The 21244-nt window shown below is 37.6% G+C and overlaps 1 protein-coding gene across 1 annotated transcript; it reads left to right on the top strand.

Annotated features, from left to right (window-relative positions):
- The first annotated feature begins 428 nt into the window (after positions 1–428).
- On the top strand, positions 429–11451 carry LOC143560566 (NADH dehydrogenase [ubiquinone] 1 alpha subcomplex subunit 13-A-like). The gene is made up of 3 exons (XM_077048847.1): positions 429–646; positions 10331–10402; positions 11217–11451. Exons 1-3 carry the CDS (start codon positions 432–434, stop codon positions 11359–11361), a joined length of 432 nt encoding a protein of 143 aa, XP_076904962.1. The 5' UTR covers positions 429–431; the 3' UTR covers positions 11362–11451.
- Positions 11452–21244: the final 9793 nt, after the last annotated feature.

Here is a 21244-nt window from a genome sequence, read left to right as displayed (position 1 = left end):
TCAAATATACAGAAAAATCACTACTTTTTCTAAAATATAAAAATTCTTCACTCACAACACTCTGAATCACTCTCTAAATTATAAAAACATATAAGGGGTTGGATGAGAATGCTCTAATGTTCGTGTGGCTCAGTTCTTTTTTAAAATTGTGAAGCCAAGCATTCGGTTCTTATTCGATGAATGGACTTAACTTACTCATATAAGTCATAAGTAAAAACCCAAAATTGAGTATTTTTTTTTATTTATTTATTATTATTATTATTATTATTATTCATAATAATAATTTTTTTTACAAATTTTCATTTTAGAAAATGATGATTAGTGGGTAACATAAGCGCAGGTTAGAGACACCCTCCAGTTTTATCAAACCCTCTTCTGCAACCAAATCCTCCGGTTGAAGTTGTGTTTTGGTGAAGAAAAGAAGAAGAAGGATGACGGAGGCGACGATAAGGAATAAGCCAGGAATGGCGAGCGTGAAGGAAATGCCTCTCCTCCAAGACGGTCCTCCTCCCGGCGGCTTTGCTCCTGTCCGCTACGCTCGCCGGATCCCCTCCAAAGGCCCCAGCGCCGTCGCCATCTTCCTCGCTGCCTTTGGCGCCTTCTCTTGGGGCATGTACCAGGTCAGCAAGGGCAATGCCATCCGTAGGTAACTTTACTAACCCTAGGCTTTCTATTATTATTAGTGAATTTGATTTGTGATTCAAGTTAGGGCGGGCTTATTCAATCGAATCCGCAAGTTAGTTTTGTATCACAAGTTATTAGTCAATTCAATTTGCAATTGAACTTAGGATTAATTTGATTTGATAATCGAATCGGAAATTTAGTTAGTTTTAAGCGTATATGCATCACATCTGCTAGAATTGTAGAAATTGGAATCGGTTTGGCTTTAGATTTAGATTTGGTAGTCCTGATTGATGTATTTGAATCTAAAGTGAAGTATATTTGAACTTTACTCTGCACATAATGTTTCTGCATTTGCATTTGGTAGTCTATTTAACAATGCAGTGATCCCATAGTTCACTTGATAAGTCTACTGTTATCATTGACAAACTTCTTGGAAACCTGAAATGATAAACACTCCCAATCATCTAATCTTGGTTTTAAAAAGCGAGAAGTGCACAAAAGAGACGGGCTCTGAAACCGAAGCACAAAAGCGCACTGATTTTCGTACGCGAGGCGCAAGGTTTTTATATATTTTTAAAAAATATCTCATAGGTTTTTAGCATCCCCTACCCAATATTTAGCTATAAATAAGCTTCAATATAGGATTTTGTATATAAATTACCTACGTGTACAACCTAAAAAGCATGTTGTACAACAATCTGAAACATAAAATGACTGCGTACAAAAAGGATGCGCCTCAGGTGCGCTTTCTTGCCTAAAAATCGCGCCTCACTTGCTCTTTTGTACTTTGGTCACCTTGTGTAGGACCATAGTCACATAATTCGCTCGACAAGCCGCGAATTTCGTATTGGAATGTTTTGTTCCGAAACAAAATCGAAATCGATCCAAATCGCTATGAAATCACGAATTGATTTGGCTGGTTTGTCGTACCAAATAGATGATCTTGGAGTCATAAACATTACTATGCATGACCCGCTGAACACGGGTAAGTAGCTCCACAGCTTCAGGCGCGAGGAAACCAAAAGTGTCAAAAGCAAAAGGAATAAATACATGTTGGTTATCAAGACACGCCTTTTCATGTTTTGCCACCTTACCTGAAGCAGCTTTTAATGCGGCTTGACCGACCGCGAAACCACTACTCCCTAAGCCCACCAAAGGAGAAACCCATGTTAAATCCACACACACGTGTTTCCCTCCTATCCATCCAAACACCAAAATGTCAGCCGGTCGAAGAGATGATCTTCCCTCCGACGGGTCAGTCAGGAAATTCACAGGTGCTTCTTTCTTAACAGAAATTCCAGCTCGCATGAATATATCAAAGTGCACATCCCTAACCAGATCGTGTCGGTACTTGAACTCCGGGAGCTTTTTACAGTGCACCGCGTGCTCCCCATATGAGTCTAAACACGCTTTACGACAAACAGGACATATCTCATCAACCGGAAATAGAGGAATCATAAGGCGATACTTAAGGATACTACGATACTCCACTGGAGACATATGCTGGCCTAACCCATCTATAGGGATAGCAAGAAGAAAATCTTGAGCATGTGGTGCTTGTAGACACTCAAAAATGGCTTTTTGTCTGCTTGTCATGTTAAAGTGTGACTCCATGTCGTGAACAATTTTACTAAAAAGAGTGCTCGCAAATGCATGCTGGGCTTTAAAGGGGGCGGTCTCTTTGTTAGAGAAACTGCTAAAATCGAAGCTTGGAATCATATCACGAAGACAAGCCAGAGCACAAGAATAATCAGAATCCATCCCACATATACCACTGTCTCGCAAAATGTGATTCTGAAGCACCCACAATTGGGCCCTCGAGGCCACAAACGCATAAAAGGAAGCCTCTACTGCCGAATACAACCCCAAACCCCCATTCTTAATGGGTAAGGAAGCAAGTCGCCATTGGAGGTCTCCAAAGAAAGGACCTCCACAAACTACAATGTCCTCGATCGCCTCACGCAATCCCTTGTCAAAAAACACCGCTGCGTCCATCATGTGTACAGGTTGGCATGTTCTCAAACCGAAGAAAAGTTTAGCAATACCCATACATGATCGAAGCAAAAGTAACTCACTCTGCGGGTCACCAAGTTTTGGGAGAAGACGCATCAAATCAACAGCATTAGTAGCTCTCTTCTTTGCCAAACCCTTAATAAACCCGGTGTCTTTACTAACAGCTCCCCCAAGAAGCTTCACCCCTAATAATGGTCTCCCGATGTCAGCAGGGAATAAACCATCACGAGACTTCGTACCATCACAAAAAGGCCAAAATAGCTCAGTTTTCTTAATATTCAGTTCAAGACCCAAAGTTGGACCCGTCACCTTAATGATATCCAGCACTTTAGCCACCTCCATTGAATCTCCAATGACTGTCCCATCATCAAGATACCAGGCATGAAGAAGAAGCTTGCAATTGTCTGGAATCTGATGCACAAGGGGGTGTAAAACCAAGGAAAAAAGGAGTGGTCCCAATGGGTCTCCTTGTTGAACCCCTGTGGTGGACCAAATATTATCATCCCCAAGATATAGTCTTGATGGCTGCCCATATAAAAATTCCACCCACAAGGAAATAGAAGGGCATCTGATCCTTACCTCATGAAGTAAAGCTAATCTATCCACCATATTAAATGCATTAGAAAAATCAACTGTAAGCATTGCAAGAGACCCATCAGTGTGGCGCTCACTCAATACCCTGTTGGCGCTATGTAATATGGCCTCCGCACCACCCGACACACCAACCCCAAACTGGAAATCATTAAGGTATTTGGTCATTTCTTTGCCAACCCCTTTCATAGCCACCTTAGAAACCAAACGCCTCTATATAGTACCCACTACAATAGGTCGGATCCCGTTGTCGGGTTTTAAAAGTGGTGTAAGAGGAGCAGACGCGACAAACTCTGCCAAAGTAGACGGACATCTCCCTCCTAACCATAAATTAACCACTGCAGTGATAGCACATATGAGGTCAGTGGCAATAGCCGACCCTTCTCCACAAAGAGCATCCAAAATATGTTGCGCTCTCAAACCGTCCCTCCCACACGAAGTTCCTTTGGGAAACGATTTAATGCAACCAAGGACACTATCAACCTCTGCCACAAGAGGAGGCTCGGAATAAGTCATGTTCGGCATAGCCGGCGGCTTCTTGTACGGGTGTTTAGCTTCTAAAGCCTTTGTGGTATCAGAATTGTAAGGTGCAACACCGGATGAGCATAACACCTTTACTGCAGCAGTAAAGTGACCATCCGCAACTTTTCGAAGACACTGTTTAACGTTATTGTTGACAAGATCCCACTCCTTTTGAATATCCATGTCACCTTGGCCTAAGGACCTCAACCTAGAACCATTTAACAGATTTTTAATTAACATGGTAATACCGTCAACTTTCCCCCATGTGGCTAAAGAACTCATTATTGAATGATGTTGCATGGCTTTCCTATTCCCGGACCTGCTTTCGTGCCTATTTTTGGGTCTGAACACCTGTAAAGTGCAAAGAGGAAGAAGTAACAGCCTAACCCACGCATCAACGGAATCTGGTTGAGCAACCACTTTATAGAGTGTTTTCAAAGCTTGCGAAAAGGCCATCCGACAACTATGAGGGATACTCTTGACGGTAACGATAGGTGCCTTAAGTACACGATCAGGGAGGGAGACATCCAACACGAAGGACTCATGAACAGTTGTCTCGGGGCCCTTGATAAAAGGTTTCGAAATCCCAATAATGTGTGTATCCGAGTCAATTGCATGATCGTTAAACTTCACAATGCCATCAGGGTGATGACAAGCACGTTTCAAGCTCTGAAGGTTCATGCAATCCCCACACAACCATTGATCCAACACCTTCAATGTTTCATCCACTTTCAAAAACAAGCCATGGTCTGTAGAGATCGCCTCCCGCAACACACTTTTACGTTCTTCTTTAGTAAGGTGCACACTCTTGAGATGAGAGATCAAACGAGAAATCCCCTTATTTCCCGCTCCACCATTCGAACACCAATGAAACGCACGGAACGGACACGGCCATGAGCCGTTCAAAGTAGAGGAATGAGTTGTCATAAAATATGACAAAACGATACTAAACCTTAAAAAGACATTTCATCGAACACTTGCGTGCAGTTATAAAGAAAACCCCGTTTCACATGATTGGAGGAAGACGATAGGATCGATGGCCGGCAAAGTCGTAGTGATGATTAAAATCTTGAAAGACGGGGATTGTTTTGTGGGGGGGGGGGGGTTGGGGGTTGGGGTTAGAATTAAATCACGTACATACCGCGTTATGACTCCAAGATCAGCAAATATAGTTTTTAAAAGATTGGGTTTTGAGATTCAAAAAGGAGTAGCGGCGCAGCTTGTTGCCCGCTTGCCTTCTGTTTCGATGTAATACAATAAACAATCATATATATAGAATATAAAAAAAAAATTCTAATTTAAAAAAAAAATAGATGATGAATACAAATCCAATTGACTGGTGCGTTGTTCCAAATGGATGGTGAAAACAATTTCAATTGAATGGTTTGTCGATCCAGATTTAAATTAAAGCCGATCCGATGGATTTGGCAATCAATTTAATCTATCGAATGATTCCAATCAATTTGGGCGGAAAATCAGGCATCTCCTCCTCGTTTCCTCATTTTTAGGTATTAGTTAAAAGGTTTCTAAAATCCAAAGACGATCAATCAAGTTGGGCAGTTTATATAATAATAAAAATATAAAATCAATTAATTAGTAATTTATATTATAAAATATAATCAGTTAACTAGTAATTTCCAAAGTTTAAAAGACGGCCAATAAATTAATAATTTAGAACCTTTATGTTCTGTTTTCTGCTTTGTTCTTGATTAGTGTTTGGATTTTGAAATTTGGTAATCTTTATTTTTTGTTATGGTAATTTTCCTTTTTATTGATTTGGGAAATTCTGTTTTGAATTGGGAACATCGAACCAAACTCTATGGTACAGCGTACCGGTTCTTACCGAAATGAGCCTACCCCCCTACGTACTAAATACGCCCCCACTAGCGAATCGTGTTCCCATACCGGAGCGAACCACGGTCCATGTGACTATATGTAGGACTGTAGGAAAAAGTGACAAGGTGATGTCGCTTTGCGTTTTTTTTGCGCTTGAAACGCGCTTTTAAAAATCAGGCGTTTAATTGGCTCATGATGGTAAGTAGTAGTTGCAAAACCGGTGCAGATACCATGATGATAGTAGGACTTTGCTTAATGTTTGGCTTTGTTGATAGGTATTAAACTTGCAACATATGCGTGTTGATCTAGATTTTGTAGGGGTATGGTACTAAACCCGGTTTTACGACCCTAAATTTATTATGTTTGGCTTATTTTATTATATGGACTAATACAATGTTATTGGGCTGAGGGGGTTTTGTGGAGGTAACCCTAACTGGGCTAGGCCCATTAGGGTACCATGATGGTGGCCATGAGGCTCCCTATATAAGGAGGTCTCCACCTCCTTATTAGGGGTGGGTTATTCTCAATAAGAGCCGACAACCATATTTTTGTGTCTGTGAACAAGAGATCCTGGAGATTTCTTAGCGGTCACCTCCACACCCCCAAAAAGTCATTGCAGATCCCAACCAGCCGGAGAAGAAGATCAAGACGTGGTTCGTTCATCTCAAAATCCGTGGAAACATCGTCATGGATCAGGTCAGATTCATCTCGTGCTTCGACATTGGCGCCATCCGTGGGACGGCAATGAACCACGCTTCGCTTCTCGTCTCGGCCCTCCGATCTGTTCATCAATATCTCGGGTCTACGGTTTCTTCTTTCAGATATGATCTATGGAAATCCAAAAATCCGTAGATCTAAAAAATACTTCCAGATCTGGAAATACACAGGAAGAAATACCACCGAACTTTTGGGGAAAACCCTTAGATCTGTGTTTTTTCTAAGTGAAAAATACCAAATCTAGTTATGATTTTTTCAGATCTGGGTTTGTTTGAGCAACAGTCACACTTCATATTCATAGATCTATAAATCCTATTAGATCTGTTGGTTTTACATAAAACCTACCTGATGTGGATATTCAAAATCTCTAGATCGTGCGTGCCACCGCGGATCAAAATCGCTCCCTGTGGATCAACTTCGGATTCCGCATGTGCGCTCCCGGCGATCACTCTACGCCACAGCGGGTCGCATGCGCGCTCCCGACGATCACTACACGCCACAGCGGGCCGCCTGCGCGCTCCCGGCGATCACTCAACTCCACAGCGGGTCGCATGCGCGCTCCCGGCGACCACTCTACACCACAGCGGGTCGCATGCGCGCTCCCGGCGATTAATCTACGCCACAGCGGATCGCATGCGCGCTCCCGGCGATTACTCTACGCCACAGCTCACGCATATCACATGCTCACGCATCACGCATGCTCACGCATCACGCATGCTCACGCGTATCACGTATGCTCACGCATCACGTATGCTCACGCATCACGTATGCTCACGCATCTCATATGCTCACGCATCACATATGTTATTGGGCTTCACGTATGCTCATGCATATTAGATGCTCACGCATCATGCACGCTCACGCACCACATCTGCGCGTGAGAATAAAGGAGACATTGCGCAGGCCGCGTGTAAGCGACATAACAAATGAACAGTCTAATCCAAATCAGGATAAGAACAACCATGATTGTACTCACATGGCTACGCGCCATACTTAAAGGTTGGGAATCCTCATAATATCCCATATGGCTACGCGCCATACTTAAAGGTTGGGAATTCTCATAATATCCCATATGGCTACGCGCCATACTTAAAGGTTGGGAATCCTCATAATATCCCATATGGCTACGCGCCATACTTAAAGGTTGGGAATCCTCATAATATCCCATATGGCTACGCGCCATACTTAAAGGTTGGGAATCCTCATAATATCCCATATGGCTACGCGCCATACTTAAAGGTTGGGAATCCTCATAATATCCAATATGGCTACGCGCCATACTTAAAGGTTGGGAATCCTCATAATATCCCATATGGCTACGCGCCAAACTTAAAGGTTGGGAATCCTCATAGATCCGTAAGACGCCTCGCGCGCAAGCTTTTATTATTCTTATAGCTCGTAAGACGCCACGCGCGCAGGCTTCATTATTCTCATAGATCCGTAAGTCGCCTCGCGCGCAAGCTTTTATTATTCTTATAGCTCGTAAGACGCCACGCGCGCAGGCTCATTATTCTCATAGATCCGTAAGTCGCTTCGCGCGCAGGCCTCATTATTTTTACAGCTCGTAAGTCGCCTCACGCGCGCAAGCTTTATTATTCATATAGCTCGTAAGACGCCTCGCGCGCAAGCTTTATTATTCATATAGCTCGTAAGACGCCTCGCGCGCAAGCTTTTATTATTCTTATAGCTCGTAAGTCGCTCTCGCGCGCAAGCTTTTATTATTCATATAGCTCGTAAGACGCCTCGCGTGCAAGCTTTTATTATTCTTATAGCTCGTAAGACGCCACGCGCGCAGGCTTCATTATTCTCATAGATCCGTAAGTCGCCTCGCGCGCAGGCTTTGTTATTTTTACAGCTCGTAAGTCGCCTCACGCGCGCAAGCTTTATTATTCAGATAGCTCGTAAGACGCCTCGCGCGCAAGCTTTTATTATTCTTATAGCTCGTAAGTCGCTCACGCGCGCAAGCTTTTATTATTCATATAGCTCGTAAGACGCCTCGCGCGCAAGCTTTTATTATTTTTATAGCTCGTAAGACGCCACGCGCGCAGGCTTCATTATTCTCATAGATCCGTAAGTCGCCTCGCGCGCAGGCTTCATTATTTTTACAGCTCGTAAGTCGCCTCACGCGCGCAAGCTTTATTATTCATATAGCTCGTAAGACGCCTCGCGCGCAAGCTTTTATTATTCTTATAGCTCGTAAGACGCCTCGCGCGCAAGCTTTTATTATTCTTATAGCTCGTAAGTCGCTCACACGCGCAAGCTTTTATTATTCATATAGCTCGTAAGACGCCTCGAGCGCAAGCTTTTATTATTCTTATAGCTCGTAAGACGCCACGCGCGCAGGCTTCATTATTCTCATAGATCCATAAGTCGCCTCGCGCGCAGGCTTCATTATTTTTACAGCTCGTAAGTCGCCTCGCGCGCGCAAGCTTTATTATTCTTATAGCTCGTAAGTCGCCTCCCGCGCAAGCTTTTATTATTCTCATAGCTCATAAGTCGCCTCGCGCGCAAGCTTTATTATTCTCATAGCTCGTAAGTCGCCTCGCGCGCAGGCTTTTATTATTCGGCGTGCTATATCTTATTCATGCTAGTGCACCATCATTGTCATAAAAACCACAACACGTCACCATCATGAAGAAAACCTCCCAAAACTCCAAGACAATAAAGATAAGGCCGAAGAAAAGGGAAAAAACCGCCTCACGCCCTAACACACCTCATAAAGTCCAGCGCTCCACCTAAACGCTTGCGCGCCCAGGAGCAACGCTGGACTTGGGGGGCTTGTAGGGGTATGTTACTAAACCCGGTTTTACGACCCTAAGTTTATTATGTTTGGCTTATTTTATTATATGGACTAATACAATGTTATTGGGCTGAGGGGGTTTCGTGGAGGTAACCCTAACTGGGCTAGGCCCATTAGGGTACCATGATGGTGGCCATGAGGCTCCCTATATAAGGAGGTCTCCACCTCCTTATTAGGGGTGGGTTATTCTCAATAAGAGCCGACCACCATATTTTTGTGTCTGTGAACAAGAGATCCTGGAGATTTCTTAGCGGTCACCTTCACACCCCCAAAAAGTCATTGCAGATCCCAACCAGCCGGAGAAGAAGATCAAGACGTGGTTCGTTCATCTCAAAATCCGTGGAAACATCGTCATGGATCAGGTCAGATTCATCTCGTGCTTCGACAATATTGCAGTCTAAAGAGTTACAGTTGACTTCATAACAGGGATAGTTATCACAAACACATAACTTGGTTCTTCATGAAATGGTCTGTTTCTGATTTTGGCAAATAAATGGTTACCACTTCATAGAAAACAAGACCTTGTATTGTATATAGCAAAAACTTAAAAACCATTCACTCCCATAACTCACAATCCTGACAGTTTGTTTCTCATATTATTCTGTTAAATTAGAAGCACTTGGTGTTACGTTTGATTTTGTTTAGGTCAAAAGTTTTGATCAGCTGTATCAGTCCTCAAATTGATCTTAGCTTTAGGGGTAAGAATTTGGTCTGCCCTAGGGAAACATGCCCATATTATTATTGTTTGTAACGGCAGCCAGGAAACGAGAATGCATCGTGATGGTTTAATTTGTCTTAAATATATGATACAAAAGATGTAAAGTTTGCTTTTTTATGGACTAACTAACAATTACTAATTACATATAACAAAATGAGAATTGCAAGGTTTTGAGTAAGTACTGAAATGTTACAAGACTGAACGAAGTTTACTTATGAACAATAGAACAACAATATTGATTTGAAATTATTATTATTAAGTTGTTGGAATGTTTAATGTTTTAGGACCAGTTTTTTTGGGATGTAATAACTGGACTTAAACACAACTGCAGGACCAGTCCTAATTTGACTCTTCAAACTACAGTTTCAACTGTCCTAGTTGTGAATCGCTTTGGGCCCGGTTCTTTTGCCTTCTGGTTTACTACTGATTATCTATTTAGGTTTCTACATTTGACTAGTCTTCATGAACAAGAGCTACAATCATTGTATAACATGACCTGTATTGTTTAGGGCAATAAAGGAGGAAAAGTATGCTGCTCGGAGGGCTATTTTGCCCATGCTTCAAGCTGAAGAGGATGAAAGGTATGCACGGATATAGTTTTGGGTTAATATGTAATTACGATAACTTGTTATTCTTCATTAAAAAGTCCAACTTAATTTTTGGGATAATAAAGTCTTCTCAACTTGTAAAAAATACATGAAAAGTCACCTTTTTTTATTTTTTATATATCAAAATCCCTAAAACTTGTTTAAAAAATGTACATATTTGTGCTTTTCTAAATAATTACTTGTTAACTCTTAAACTGGTCAAAATTTGGTAAAGTGACATGTTTTAAATTTGACTAATTGAAGAATTAACACGCTATTGCTTAATATTTTTTAAAAGTATGTGAATTTTGGAGGACTTTAATATACAAAAAAATGTTTTGTGATTTTTCCATGTATATTTTGCAAGTTAGAGCATTCACAGCCCATTCACTGCCCTATATCCATATATATCATAATATTACACTAAAAATCATTGTTTTTCTCTCCTCTGTTTAATTAAATAATACTTTTTATACCTTTATCATTATCTTTTCTCTTTCCTTCACTCACAACCACTTTTAGAAAATATTAAAAAATTATACGGTATGAACAGTGAAACCTTAAATTTAACTTTCCCATATAACATTTTCTCTCTCCTCTACTCACAATCACTCATAACCATACCATATAATTTACTAACCCCCCTCACATAATTATAGGGAACGGGCTGAGAATGCTCTTAAAGAACCTTAATATGACAAAGTTAGCTTTATTGGACTTTTTTTTGTTAAAAATAAAAAAGTATGTTGATTTTTATTATGGCATTAACCTTTCGTTATTTTGGAATTTGCTTCAATACTTGTTTTAGATTTGTGAAAGAATGGAAGAAATATTTGGAGGAAGAGGCACGGATAATGAAAGATGTGCCAGGGTGGAAAGTCGGTGAAAGCGTTTATCACTCGGGAAGATGGATGCCTCCTGCAACGGGTGAGTTGCGACCAGAGGTTTGGTAAAGCTGTGGTGGTGATGATGACCCATGAGTGGTTAAGTTCATGTCACAAGGGAAGAGACTATTGTAAAATAAATCCACATCAATATGTGATGTGATAATGTGTCAAATCTTGTTAGACATAATTTTTATGTTTGTACTTTATCCTTCTCATTTTTATAAAATCTTTATGCTACTCTCAAAGCAAGAAAGTAACGTGTTAAGGTGGTACGACGTGTATCGTGTGATTGGTCAAGATGGACTTGGTTAAGGATCTTAAAAATGTCGAAACAAAGTGGCAAATGTTCCCTGTGGTTTGAAATTTGTATTAGTCTTTTACCGAAATGCGTTATCACGTGTCAATTCATGTGAGACTAATGTTAGGCTAAAAATATAGGCCTATGTAATAATAGGTTAATAGTATTGTTTATTTAATTGTATTTGGGCCAATGCCTACGAGCCTTTGCTTTGTAATATTGAGCCTTGACTATAAATACGAACTAGTGATTTCCCATCGGTCGTTAAAATCCGGATGTTGCAGCGGCGAATCAACGCGAATTCGGTCAATAGTAGCTACGTCCATTACGGTATTGGAACTAAAACAAGCTGGAAACAAAAAATTAAAAACAAAAATTGAGGTAGGCCAATGGGGTGACGTCGGTTGGTCCCGGATGACAGCAGCGAGTCAACATTAATTTAGTCAGTATTGGATACGTTCGTTATGGTACTGTAACTAAAAATACATTAAAACAAAAAATTAAAATTAAAATTGAGGTGAGCCAATGGATGACATCAGTCATTAATGGGGTGACGTTAGTCGGTCCCAGACGCTGAGTCAGTGACTCTACGAAACTCGTATAACATATTATAATTTTTTTTGTTAACATATTTAAAACAATTTTATTCGGCCGGTAAACCTGGGCGTTGGTAAAATCCGATCGTTGAAACGGCGAGTCGGCTCGTATTCGGGCGTTCTGGCGGTGAGTCGGTAAAACCGAGGCGCTGGTAAAATCCGAGCATTCCGGCGGTGGGTCAACGTGAATTTTGTCGATTTCGTTTACATTTGTGACGGTACCAGAACTACAAAAAAGTTAGGTAAAACCCGGGCGTGAGTAAACCCGAGCGTTGTCGGTACTGGACGTTGCGTGGTGAGTCGGTACAAAAAAACAAACATTTTTTGAAAGGCAAAAAAAAAAAAAAAACAATAAAATAAGCAAAAGGGAGTCTTGTGACGCCACCAGTATACTTTACTTCTATTAGATAATTGTCATGTCAAGCCCTTCAGCAGATTAATCGAAACATTCCATTTTACACATAGTTAAAAAGTGCATTATCTCTCGTTCTTCATCTCATTTCTTACACGATCCGAGATTCGAGTGTAGTGAATTAGTTTGACGGATACTACACGAATTGATCTGATTCAGTCCTAGATCCACTCAAATCTGAGAACACCTTGTATATGGTACACAAGCACCAAAAAGAACAAAGACATCAAGTATGGGGGATTGCACTACATATGCTTATGGCGTGCTCACTACTCCAATTTTTTCCTTAACTTCATGGGTTGAGAATTATGGAATCCATATTGACGATGATGTTCAACCGCTAACCCATACAATGAGGAGGAACAAGGCTAAAGCCAAGGTGAACATGGCATCATCTCTTGATAAAATCAAAGCCAAGTTCGTTAAGGAATTAGCTAACATTCAAACTCAAATTAAAAGTCATCAAAAATTTCAATAATCAAATGAAAGATTTCTATGAACAGGAAGAAAATAAATTACTCTTCATCCATAGAAGCCACATGGATCATGTAATGGCAATCATGAAGAAATGGGTTACGACTAAGCCTTAGATATAGCATGAACATGAGTTGTTAATATTTTCAATAGCTAATGAAGTTATTGTCATCGTTTGTAATTTTTAATTTATGTAATGCTTGTTGTTGCAGTTGGGTTCTAATTTATGAGTTTTTTTTTATTATTTTATTTTTTTTAACGGGGGAGAGGAAAAATTATTTATCAAAATAGCTGATTTAAAAAGTATTTATCAAAATAGGTTTCTCCTTTATAAACTTACTAGCTTTTAGCCCGCGTGTTACGTGGGATTATTTAGGTTTTTTTAAATATTATTTTCAACATATAAATTTTATATTAATTTAATTAATCGCGCGTTATGTTTATTACTGTGTATATATTTTATTGGATTTTAATTTAATTTATTGTTATGAATTTGTTATATCCATTAGGAATTGATATACTTGCATGGTTATAATGTTTTGTACCAGCATTAGCTATGTTTAGAGTTGGATTGAAGTTTAATAAGTAACTTGTTTTAGTTTGGTTTCTATTTCACCTCAAAAGGTTTGTTCTCCTACCTAAGAAGGCAAACTTGGATTTCTATTAAAGTTTTTACACATTGAGATAATTTGATAATGCAATAACAAAAATGAATTAAACACGAAAACACATAAAATAGCATATAGACCTAAAGGATAAAACCGTAAAAATATAAAAAAGCATATAAAATTTATATCAATGTAAAACACATAAATGTGTGCTAACAGAATGTGTTCTAACTCAAAATCTTCATTATTATCTCAAAATGTGTTTTAACATGCAGTATTTCCATAAAATCAATTAAATTAATAACTTTCTTTCAACAATCAACATAATTTTACAAATTTTGAAACCAAACACTAACTAATTTAGCCTTTGACTGTGTGAAAGTCAAATATGGTAATCCCAACTCAAACCTTCATTATAATCCAAAAAAATATCCTAGCATTCAACATTTTCCAAAACATTAATGACATTAGCAGCTTTCTTTCAACAAATTACAAAATTCCTGCACATTCTAGAGTTAAAAGACTAACCAATTTGTCCACCAACGATCAAAATCAAACACACAAATAAACTAATAATAATAAACCTTACCTATTAGAACAGCACCGCAACCTCCACACTGGTAAACAATGTCTACATTTTATTGTGGATATGTTTTATCACCATCACGGGTAGCCGCTAACTCTTTTTTAAGTTTTGTGTTTTGTAGTCAAACTTTGGTTCCTTCACCAGCAAAATTCTTAATTCAGCAGCAGCTATGGATGCCCATTCTTTTGCATATATAAATCCACTGTTTTCTTCTAGAATTTTAGCATGCTCAACTTTAATTTTCATCTTTTTACCTCCTGCTTAGATATTAATCTGCTCAGATCTTGACACCTTTAACAAACAGCCTCGATCCAGAAATTCATATTCAAACAATAATATATACAACAATTAAAAATATATATAGCACAACAAAAAAGCCAATAAAAATAGTTATACCTTTGTTTATTAAAAGCTATGATCTCATCATCAACATCATGCTCCAAAGCATCCAATGAAACTAAAAAATTGAAGGTTAGGAAACCATGGATAAATGAACGACTTTCCGTGTTAGAAGGTGCAATATTAAGTCAAAATTGTTGTTAACAAAATACTTTCAAAATATCTTTTTCCCTAGCTAGCCATATTATTACACTATGCTAACGGCGGTATCGCAACATCTCCTCCTTTGTCTTTGTTGTTTTAAAACATCAAATAAAGACTTTGTAATTAGATGTGTATATTTTTTATTCATCAAGTTGTCATTGAGCAACACAAATATTAGTACTGAATAAGTGAAGATGATAATACATAACTTATAACTTAAATTAACAGGGTTAAAATAATGGGTGGTTATATATAAACACCAGCCCTATGGTGTGTGAATACGGCTATACGGCTCGTATAGGGCCTATACGAGTCGTATAAGCCTCATTTATTGACATGCATACGGAGGTGATAGTGACAACTTTTTGCAGTCTATACGAGCCGTATAAACCCTATACGAGCCGTATAGATATTTTAGCTCGTATAGACCCTATACGAGCTGTCTAACCTATACGAGTCGTATAGGGTCTATACCACTCATATAGATAGCATGTCAACCTGTACTTTGACTAAAGATTTATAATTATTTTATGATCTATACGAGCCGTATAGATGGTATACGACCCGTACGGCCCAGGTATTAGCTTTTCTCGCTCAAACCATGTAAGATTTGTGTGTTGCTTTGTAAGATAATACCAAAAGTTGTTTGGCAGATTGCAACATTGGGATATAAAACGCTCATGTTGTTCGTAGGTTGTAATGTATGAAGTAAAATATTTACTTTTAAATTATATGTTTCTATTTTGTAACCAACTCAGATGCTATTTTTAATATTTTGGTAATTTTAAAGTAATCTTATAAAAAAAAAACCAACTATACGAGTCGTATAGGGGTTATACGATACAAATGAATATCCCTAATCGAAAATGATTTGACTCTACACCTATACGAGTCGTATAGACTCTATACAATTCGTATAGACTCACCTGGTGTTTGAATAACCTCCCTAATGTATGTATAACCCACGCCAAAATAATTCATAACCATTAGATCTACCAAAATAAAGATATAATTAATCAAAACATTCATCAATGAGAGGCTTTAGGATTTAACTCGGTGCAAAGTGCTACGCAAGGAAATTCATCAACAATACCTTGAATTCATCAACAATTCGATAATCCTTAACAAAAAGAGCAATAGATACAACTTTATCTACACCAACTTTATCATAACAATAACCTAATCAAATGAATTAAACATCAAGTCTAATTCACGTTCAATAATCCGATCTAATATATAATCATTGAAAATTCTCACTCTATGCATATAATGAGCAGCTTGCGCAGTTAAAAACATCGATCTTCAATCCAAAATATGGATTTTTTTATTTGATAATCAATGCTTGAAAATCATGCCATGTGCCATGTTTAGAAACCATAAACGCCGGCCATCAGATTGTCAAAAATGGCTCCGGAGACCTCTTTCAAGAACGCCGGCCGACGGGTTTGATGTATAAACCGTTGGCATCGCCTGCTTTGGACTCGGCATCTTTGGGTTCAAACTTTGTCGCGGACGGATTTTGCTTCACACTTGGCTGGGGTGTAAGACTTTTGCCACTTGGCATCTTATTATTGGCTGTTAAAATCCGTCGGTGCGATTACAGATGTGTAGGGTTAAATTGAGCTACTCTCTCTTAACTTGGATTAATTGAATTATTTTGGGAAATTTTCCTGGATATTTATCTTCAAACTTTTGGCTCGCTACAAAGTGGAGATAATTGAAACATATTTTAGACGTAATGAAATTGAGGTGGTAACCAGTCTTTAACCTTTCTGATTGTTTTCTTACACAATATGGAATATGCCCGATGAATGACCCTCTGATTATTCCTTAGTACTCGATCTGTCATTCACTATTTTGTAGGGCTAGTTCTGTTGATTGTGGAACGTGACGTGAATTCAGGGCACTCATGGTTAAGTACATGGTGTCTATGATATAATTGATGCTTAAAGTTCTGAGCCACTAATTAGCCATGTGTCTGCTAATGGTGATCGAATACACTTTTAAGTGCATCTTTAATATATATCTAAATGGTGTTTGAATCAAATACTAACGACTCTTAAAGTTAGAAGCATCGAAATAACTAGAGTAATTATTATTACTTTCTAGTTTTTGAAACACGGTAATTATTATTACTCTACTTTATTTTTTGTAGTGTAATTTCTCTAGCTAGTACAAAATTGTAGAGTAATATATTATAATAATTTCTCTAGTTATTTGTACGTTTAGTAAGGTTAATTTCATTAGTAGGGATCTCTCTCTTATGTAACTGTTGGCGTTAAATATGGAGGAACATTATACATACCAATTATAACTACGAAAAGCCACGGGTTTGACCTCCAAATGCGTTAAGTTTATCACATTTAAAGAAAATCAGCGATGTAGATTAGTAATGATATAAGGTCAAACTGATCTTAAGTTTGGGACACAAAATCTCTTTGATGGGAAGTTTATTCAGAATACATCGGTGCTTCCACGTAACTGAGATATGATCCAGTGTTTTATATATAGCTGAATGATGGAATCAATGCATTTTTGTAGTGTTTCTTGATTTCATGTGCGGTTGTTTGTTTGTCAATAGTGCACATGCATCCACAGAAAGTGTTGATCGGCTCTTTGATCTGCACACACTTTCAACATGCATGCACATAAATGAACTCAACGGACTATATACATATGCATGCACATAAATGAACTCAAATGGACTATATATATATATTAGAACATGGTTTAATTTTCTCTTTTAAAGGAAAATTTTTGAAGTATACATTTTAGAGCACTGTGCTCCAACAAGAGTTAAGGTTCAAAGACTAGCTTCAAATAGTTTTCGTAACTTTTAAACCTTGCTAGCTAGGTCTTTTACGGCCGTTTTGTTTTTATTTTTCTAGCCGAGTTTATTTTCTATATCTTTATTCTTACTTGATTTATCATGTAAGTTTGGCTTTTAGTCATTATTTAAGAACTAGTTTCAACATTTGGATATAGTTGTTGACAATTTATTATCCTTTTTATTGCAATTTCTTTGTATAAAATATATCTAGCTAGTTCTCGACACATATAATATTATTTATCAGTTTCAAGTCTTTGAGATTTAATAGTTATTGTTATAATACTACAATGAGATGTCCAAAGTAACACTAGACCTTATTTTTTTTTTTTTGGTTTAAACGTTGTCACTACTTGCTTCTCAACTCAAGAACCCATACAGCAGAATTTATCGAAATCATTACATATTATATTTTCAAAATGGATATGATAACAAATAAGTTTACCACTATGTATGTATCTGTAAAGCTGCAGAACTAGGATACATTTACAAGTGCCAAACAATGTAACCCTACATAACACTCCTGGTAGGAATGGGCATTCTATGTTTTTACATAGATGAATCAGATGGACAACCAAGTTGTGAACATTGATAAGGTAAAATCTTCATAAGTTTCAATGAGAAAACGACACAGGCAACTCCTATGTTGCAAGCTGGAACACAACTGCAAGACTTGAGTTCAGAATCTTTGCATATGTTCAACAGAATTTGGACTTTTCAACATGCAAATAGAATATCATAAACAAATGTAGATGGGCTATTTCTGCATGTTTTTGAATGTACAGTATGGGGAGTCATATGGGTTGTCTCTATATCTGCTTATTTCCATTTTATTTATATTTTCTGTGGGCAAAAAATTTGGATGAATATTTGAAAGAATTGTTTGTTGTAGGTATAGGGGAATCTATAACATAAATGATAGATTTTGCATGTATTAACCTTGTGCTTGTGTCTGGTGGCATCACATGTTCCTTCAAGAAAAGTCCATACCCTTTATTAACTCAAATAAATTAGTTTCTATCTTCCCAAGTGGAAAAAACAAAACCAACGCCCCTAGATCACCCGTGAAGGAGTGTGTGTTAAGCCACGTACGTAAACTTGGAACCTATGGAAGGATTCCCATACAGTGCCGGACTTTGAATTTTTTTTCCATATGTATTGAAAATTTTTAGACCGAATTATTATTGTTTTTTGGGTCATGGTTCGGCTAATCTGTTCCAACCCAAGTTTCGTCTCACTTTAGATTTTATCTAATAGACTAATTAATCAATCATATGTTCAATCCAAATACCAAGCAATCAAATAAATCTGACATTCGAGTATGAATATGTAGGACATGGGTTACTTTTTATTAAAAATAAAATAATCGCTAACGATACTCTCGTTAATAATGGAAAATATACGAGTACAATACCGTTTACAAAATCGAATATAATGAATATAATATACAATTTTCATATTCAAGTTTGATAAGTTAATGTGCCTTCATTAGGTACTTCATGTAATAATTTCATCTTTGTGTATTCATCACATTGGTCATTGACTAAGCTCCTTGAGTCACGTATTCTTGAATGATCTTTTGTGTAGTCTTCAATGAGAGCTTGATGTGTATCTTCTTGTATGATCCTTTACTACAAAAACGAACAAACTAATGTTGACGGTTAAGTTGAGGCATGTGTTCAACACGCTTCCCTTAAAACAGATTTCGCCTCTACATAAGACAGCGCGTCTGTCTCCAAGGGTACAACAGCCGAAGCAGTTTGTACTGCCGAAGATGTCCACACGCCCAAGTTTACATTAGTTAAATTGTAGTTTTAGAACTTGTGGGGAAAATAAAAAGAATGAAATAGTGGAGAAATCGAATGGTGAAACTCATCTCTATATGTTCTCAACATATGGATCTTTAAAGTTTTCTTTTTCATAATAACTCTTCATGCATGCATGTATTCTTCTTCTTGAATTTCCTAGCTTCTCATTTTTCTAGCCCTTTCAAATGAGGCGCCTAGCCTACTATATTGTACAAGAGTTAAAGGTGAGTGAAGAGACTCATTTAATTAGATACTTAATTCTCTAATAAAACACATCAACTGTTATAAAGAAAACTTTACTAAAGAGTTTTAACATATGAAGAGTTATAATATTAATAGCTTAATAAATTAATTCCATTCATTATTTATAATTTTCCAACAATACCCCACATGAATGGATATTAATTAAAACACACAAAATATTCAATGTAACTTCGACAGTTGAGGATTGCAGGATAGGTAGATGTTAGCTTTGAACCTTTCTTTGTGAAGTATACTTATTCTCCTAGTGGTTAGTAGGTGTGATGCCCTTGAACAAACCCCCATTGGTGTAGACAACAATACGCTTTACACAATACTCTCCCTAGCCGGGCACATCTCCTCATTGTCGTGTCCATTATGGTCCTGGAATACTAGCCTGGTTCTGTGAAAGCTCTAGGAATTGCGCATCCCACAATTTCCTTCGAAGCGACCCTACTTCTTTTTCACATAGGTGATTATCCAGAAATCATTAAAAGCATTAAGGTTATAATGATTCACACAAATTATTAACCGTATATTATGCTTAGCCTCACAACATGTCACTGTTGTTATAGGAATGGACTAGGAAATAATTAGGCTCCTTTTATAGTTTAGGAGTGTATATATATATAGGGTAAGGTTAAAATGAAAACCCAATTGAGTTGTGAAAACCCGCGAAAATCGTATGTAACATCGTTTTTTTTTGTTACATATAATATATGCTGTAACATTTAATACAAAACATTGAAACAACAAAAAAACAATGTTTCGCTATTTTTTAACATTTTTTTACTAATTTTTATGTATGTTTTCAGAAGAGAGAAAAAGTTATATTTATATTTACATTTTTTATTCACTTTAATTGTGGACCACAAGATTTAAACATTAATTAAAAACATGTGGTTAAGAATGAGTTTCTAGAGTTTTCACAACTCAAGTGGGTTTTTATTTTATACTTAGCCTATATATATATATATATATATATATATATATATATACTTAGCCTATATATATATATATATTAGCTTATGTGTCAACTTATACATAAGTTATGCCCCCACAGTGACTACCTTTGGATATATAAGTAGGTTATCCTATTGAATTTAGATCTTCGGATCTCCAGTCAATTAAGTTTGGTTTTCCTTTATATACCTTTTTTTATGGGCTTTAGTCTCATTCCACAACATAATCTCTACTAAACCCTCAGATTGTTGGATCCATAACTTATCGTTGACTTTGTCTAGGCACTACAGATAACTTGCATAGTTGAGATCAGTTGTCATGATGTGTTCTTCACTTATAAGTTAATTTTGCCTATTGTCAACTTTCTAAGACTATAACCTTGGTGGCCACCTGAATCTGGTTATAATATTTGTCTTTGTAAGATACACTTATCATTAAGGCAAACACATCTCTGTTATATACTACGACCTTTTGTCTTCCACTTAGTCATGTGCTTGCAATGTTAGATTGTTTTACTATAATCTTCATTGCTAAACCTTCTAAGTTAAAATGAAAGACACCCCCACATTTAAGTGTTGTTGGAAAACATTATCC

This window comes from Bidens hawaiensis, unplaced genomic scaffold, assembly GCF_021521415.1.
Source record: "Bidens hawaiensis isolate Kalapana, Puna unplaced genomic scaffold, B.hawaiensis_p1.1 tig00020412_1, whole genome shotgun sequence".
Classification (NCBI taxonomy): domain Eukaryota; kingdom Viridiplantae; phylum Streptophyta; class Magnoliopsida; order Asterales; family Asteraceae; genus Bidens; species Bidens hawaiensis.
This window is presented reverse-complemented; position numbering and strand designations above follow the sequence as displayed.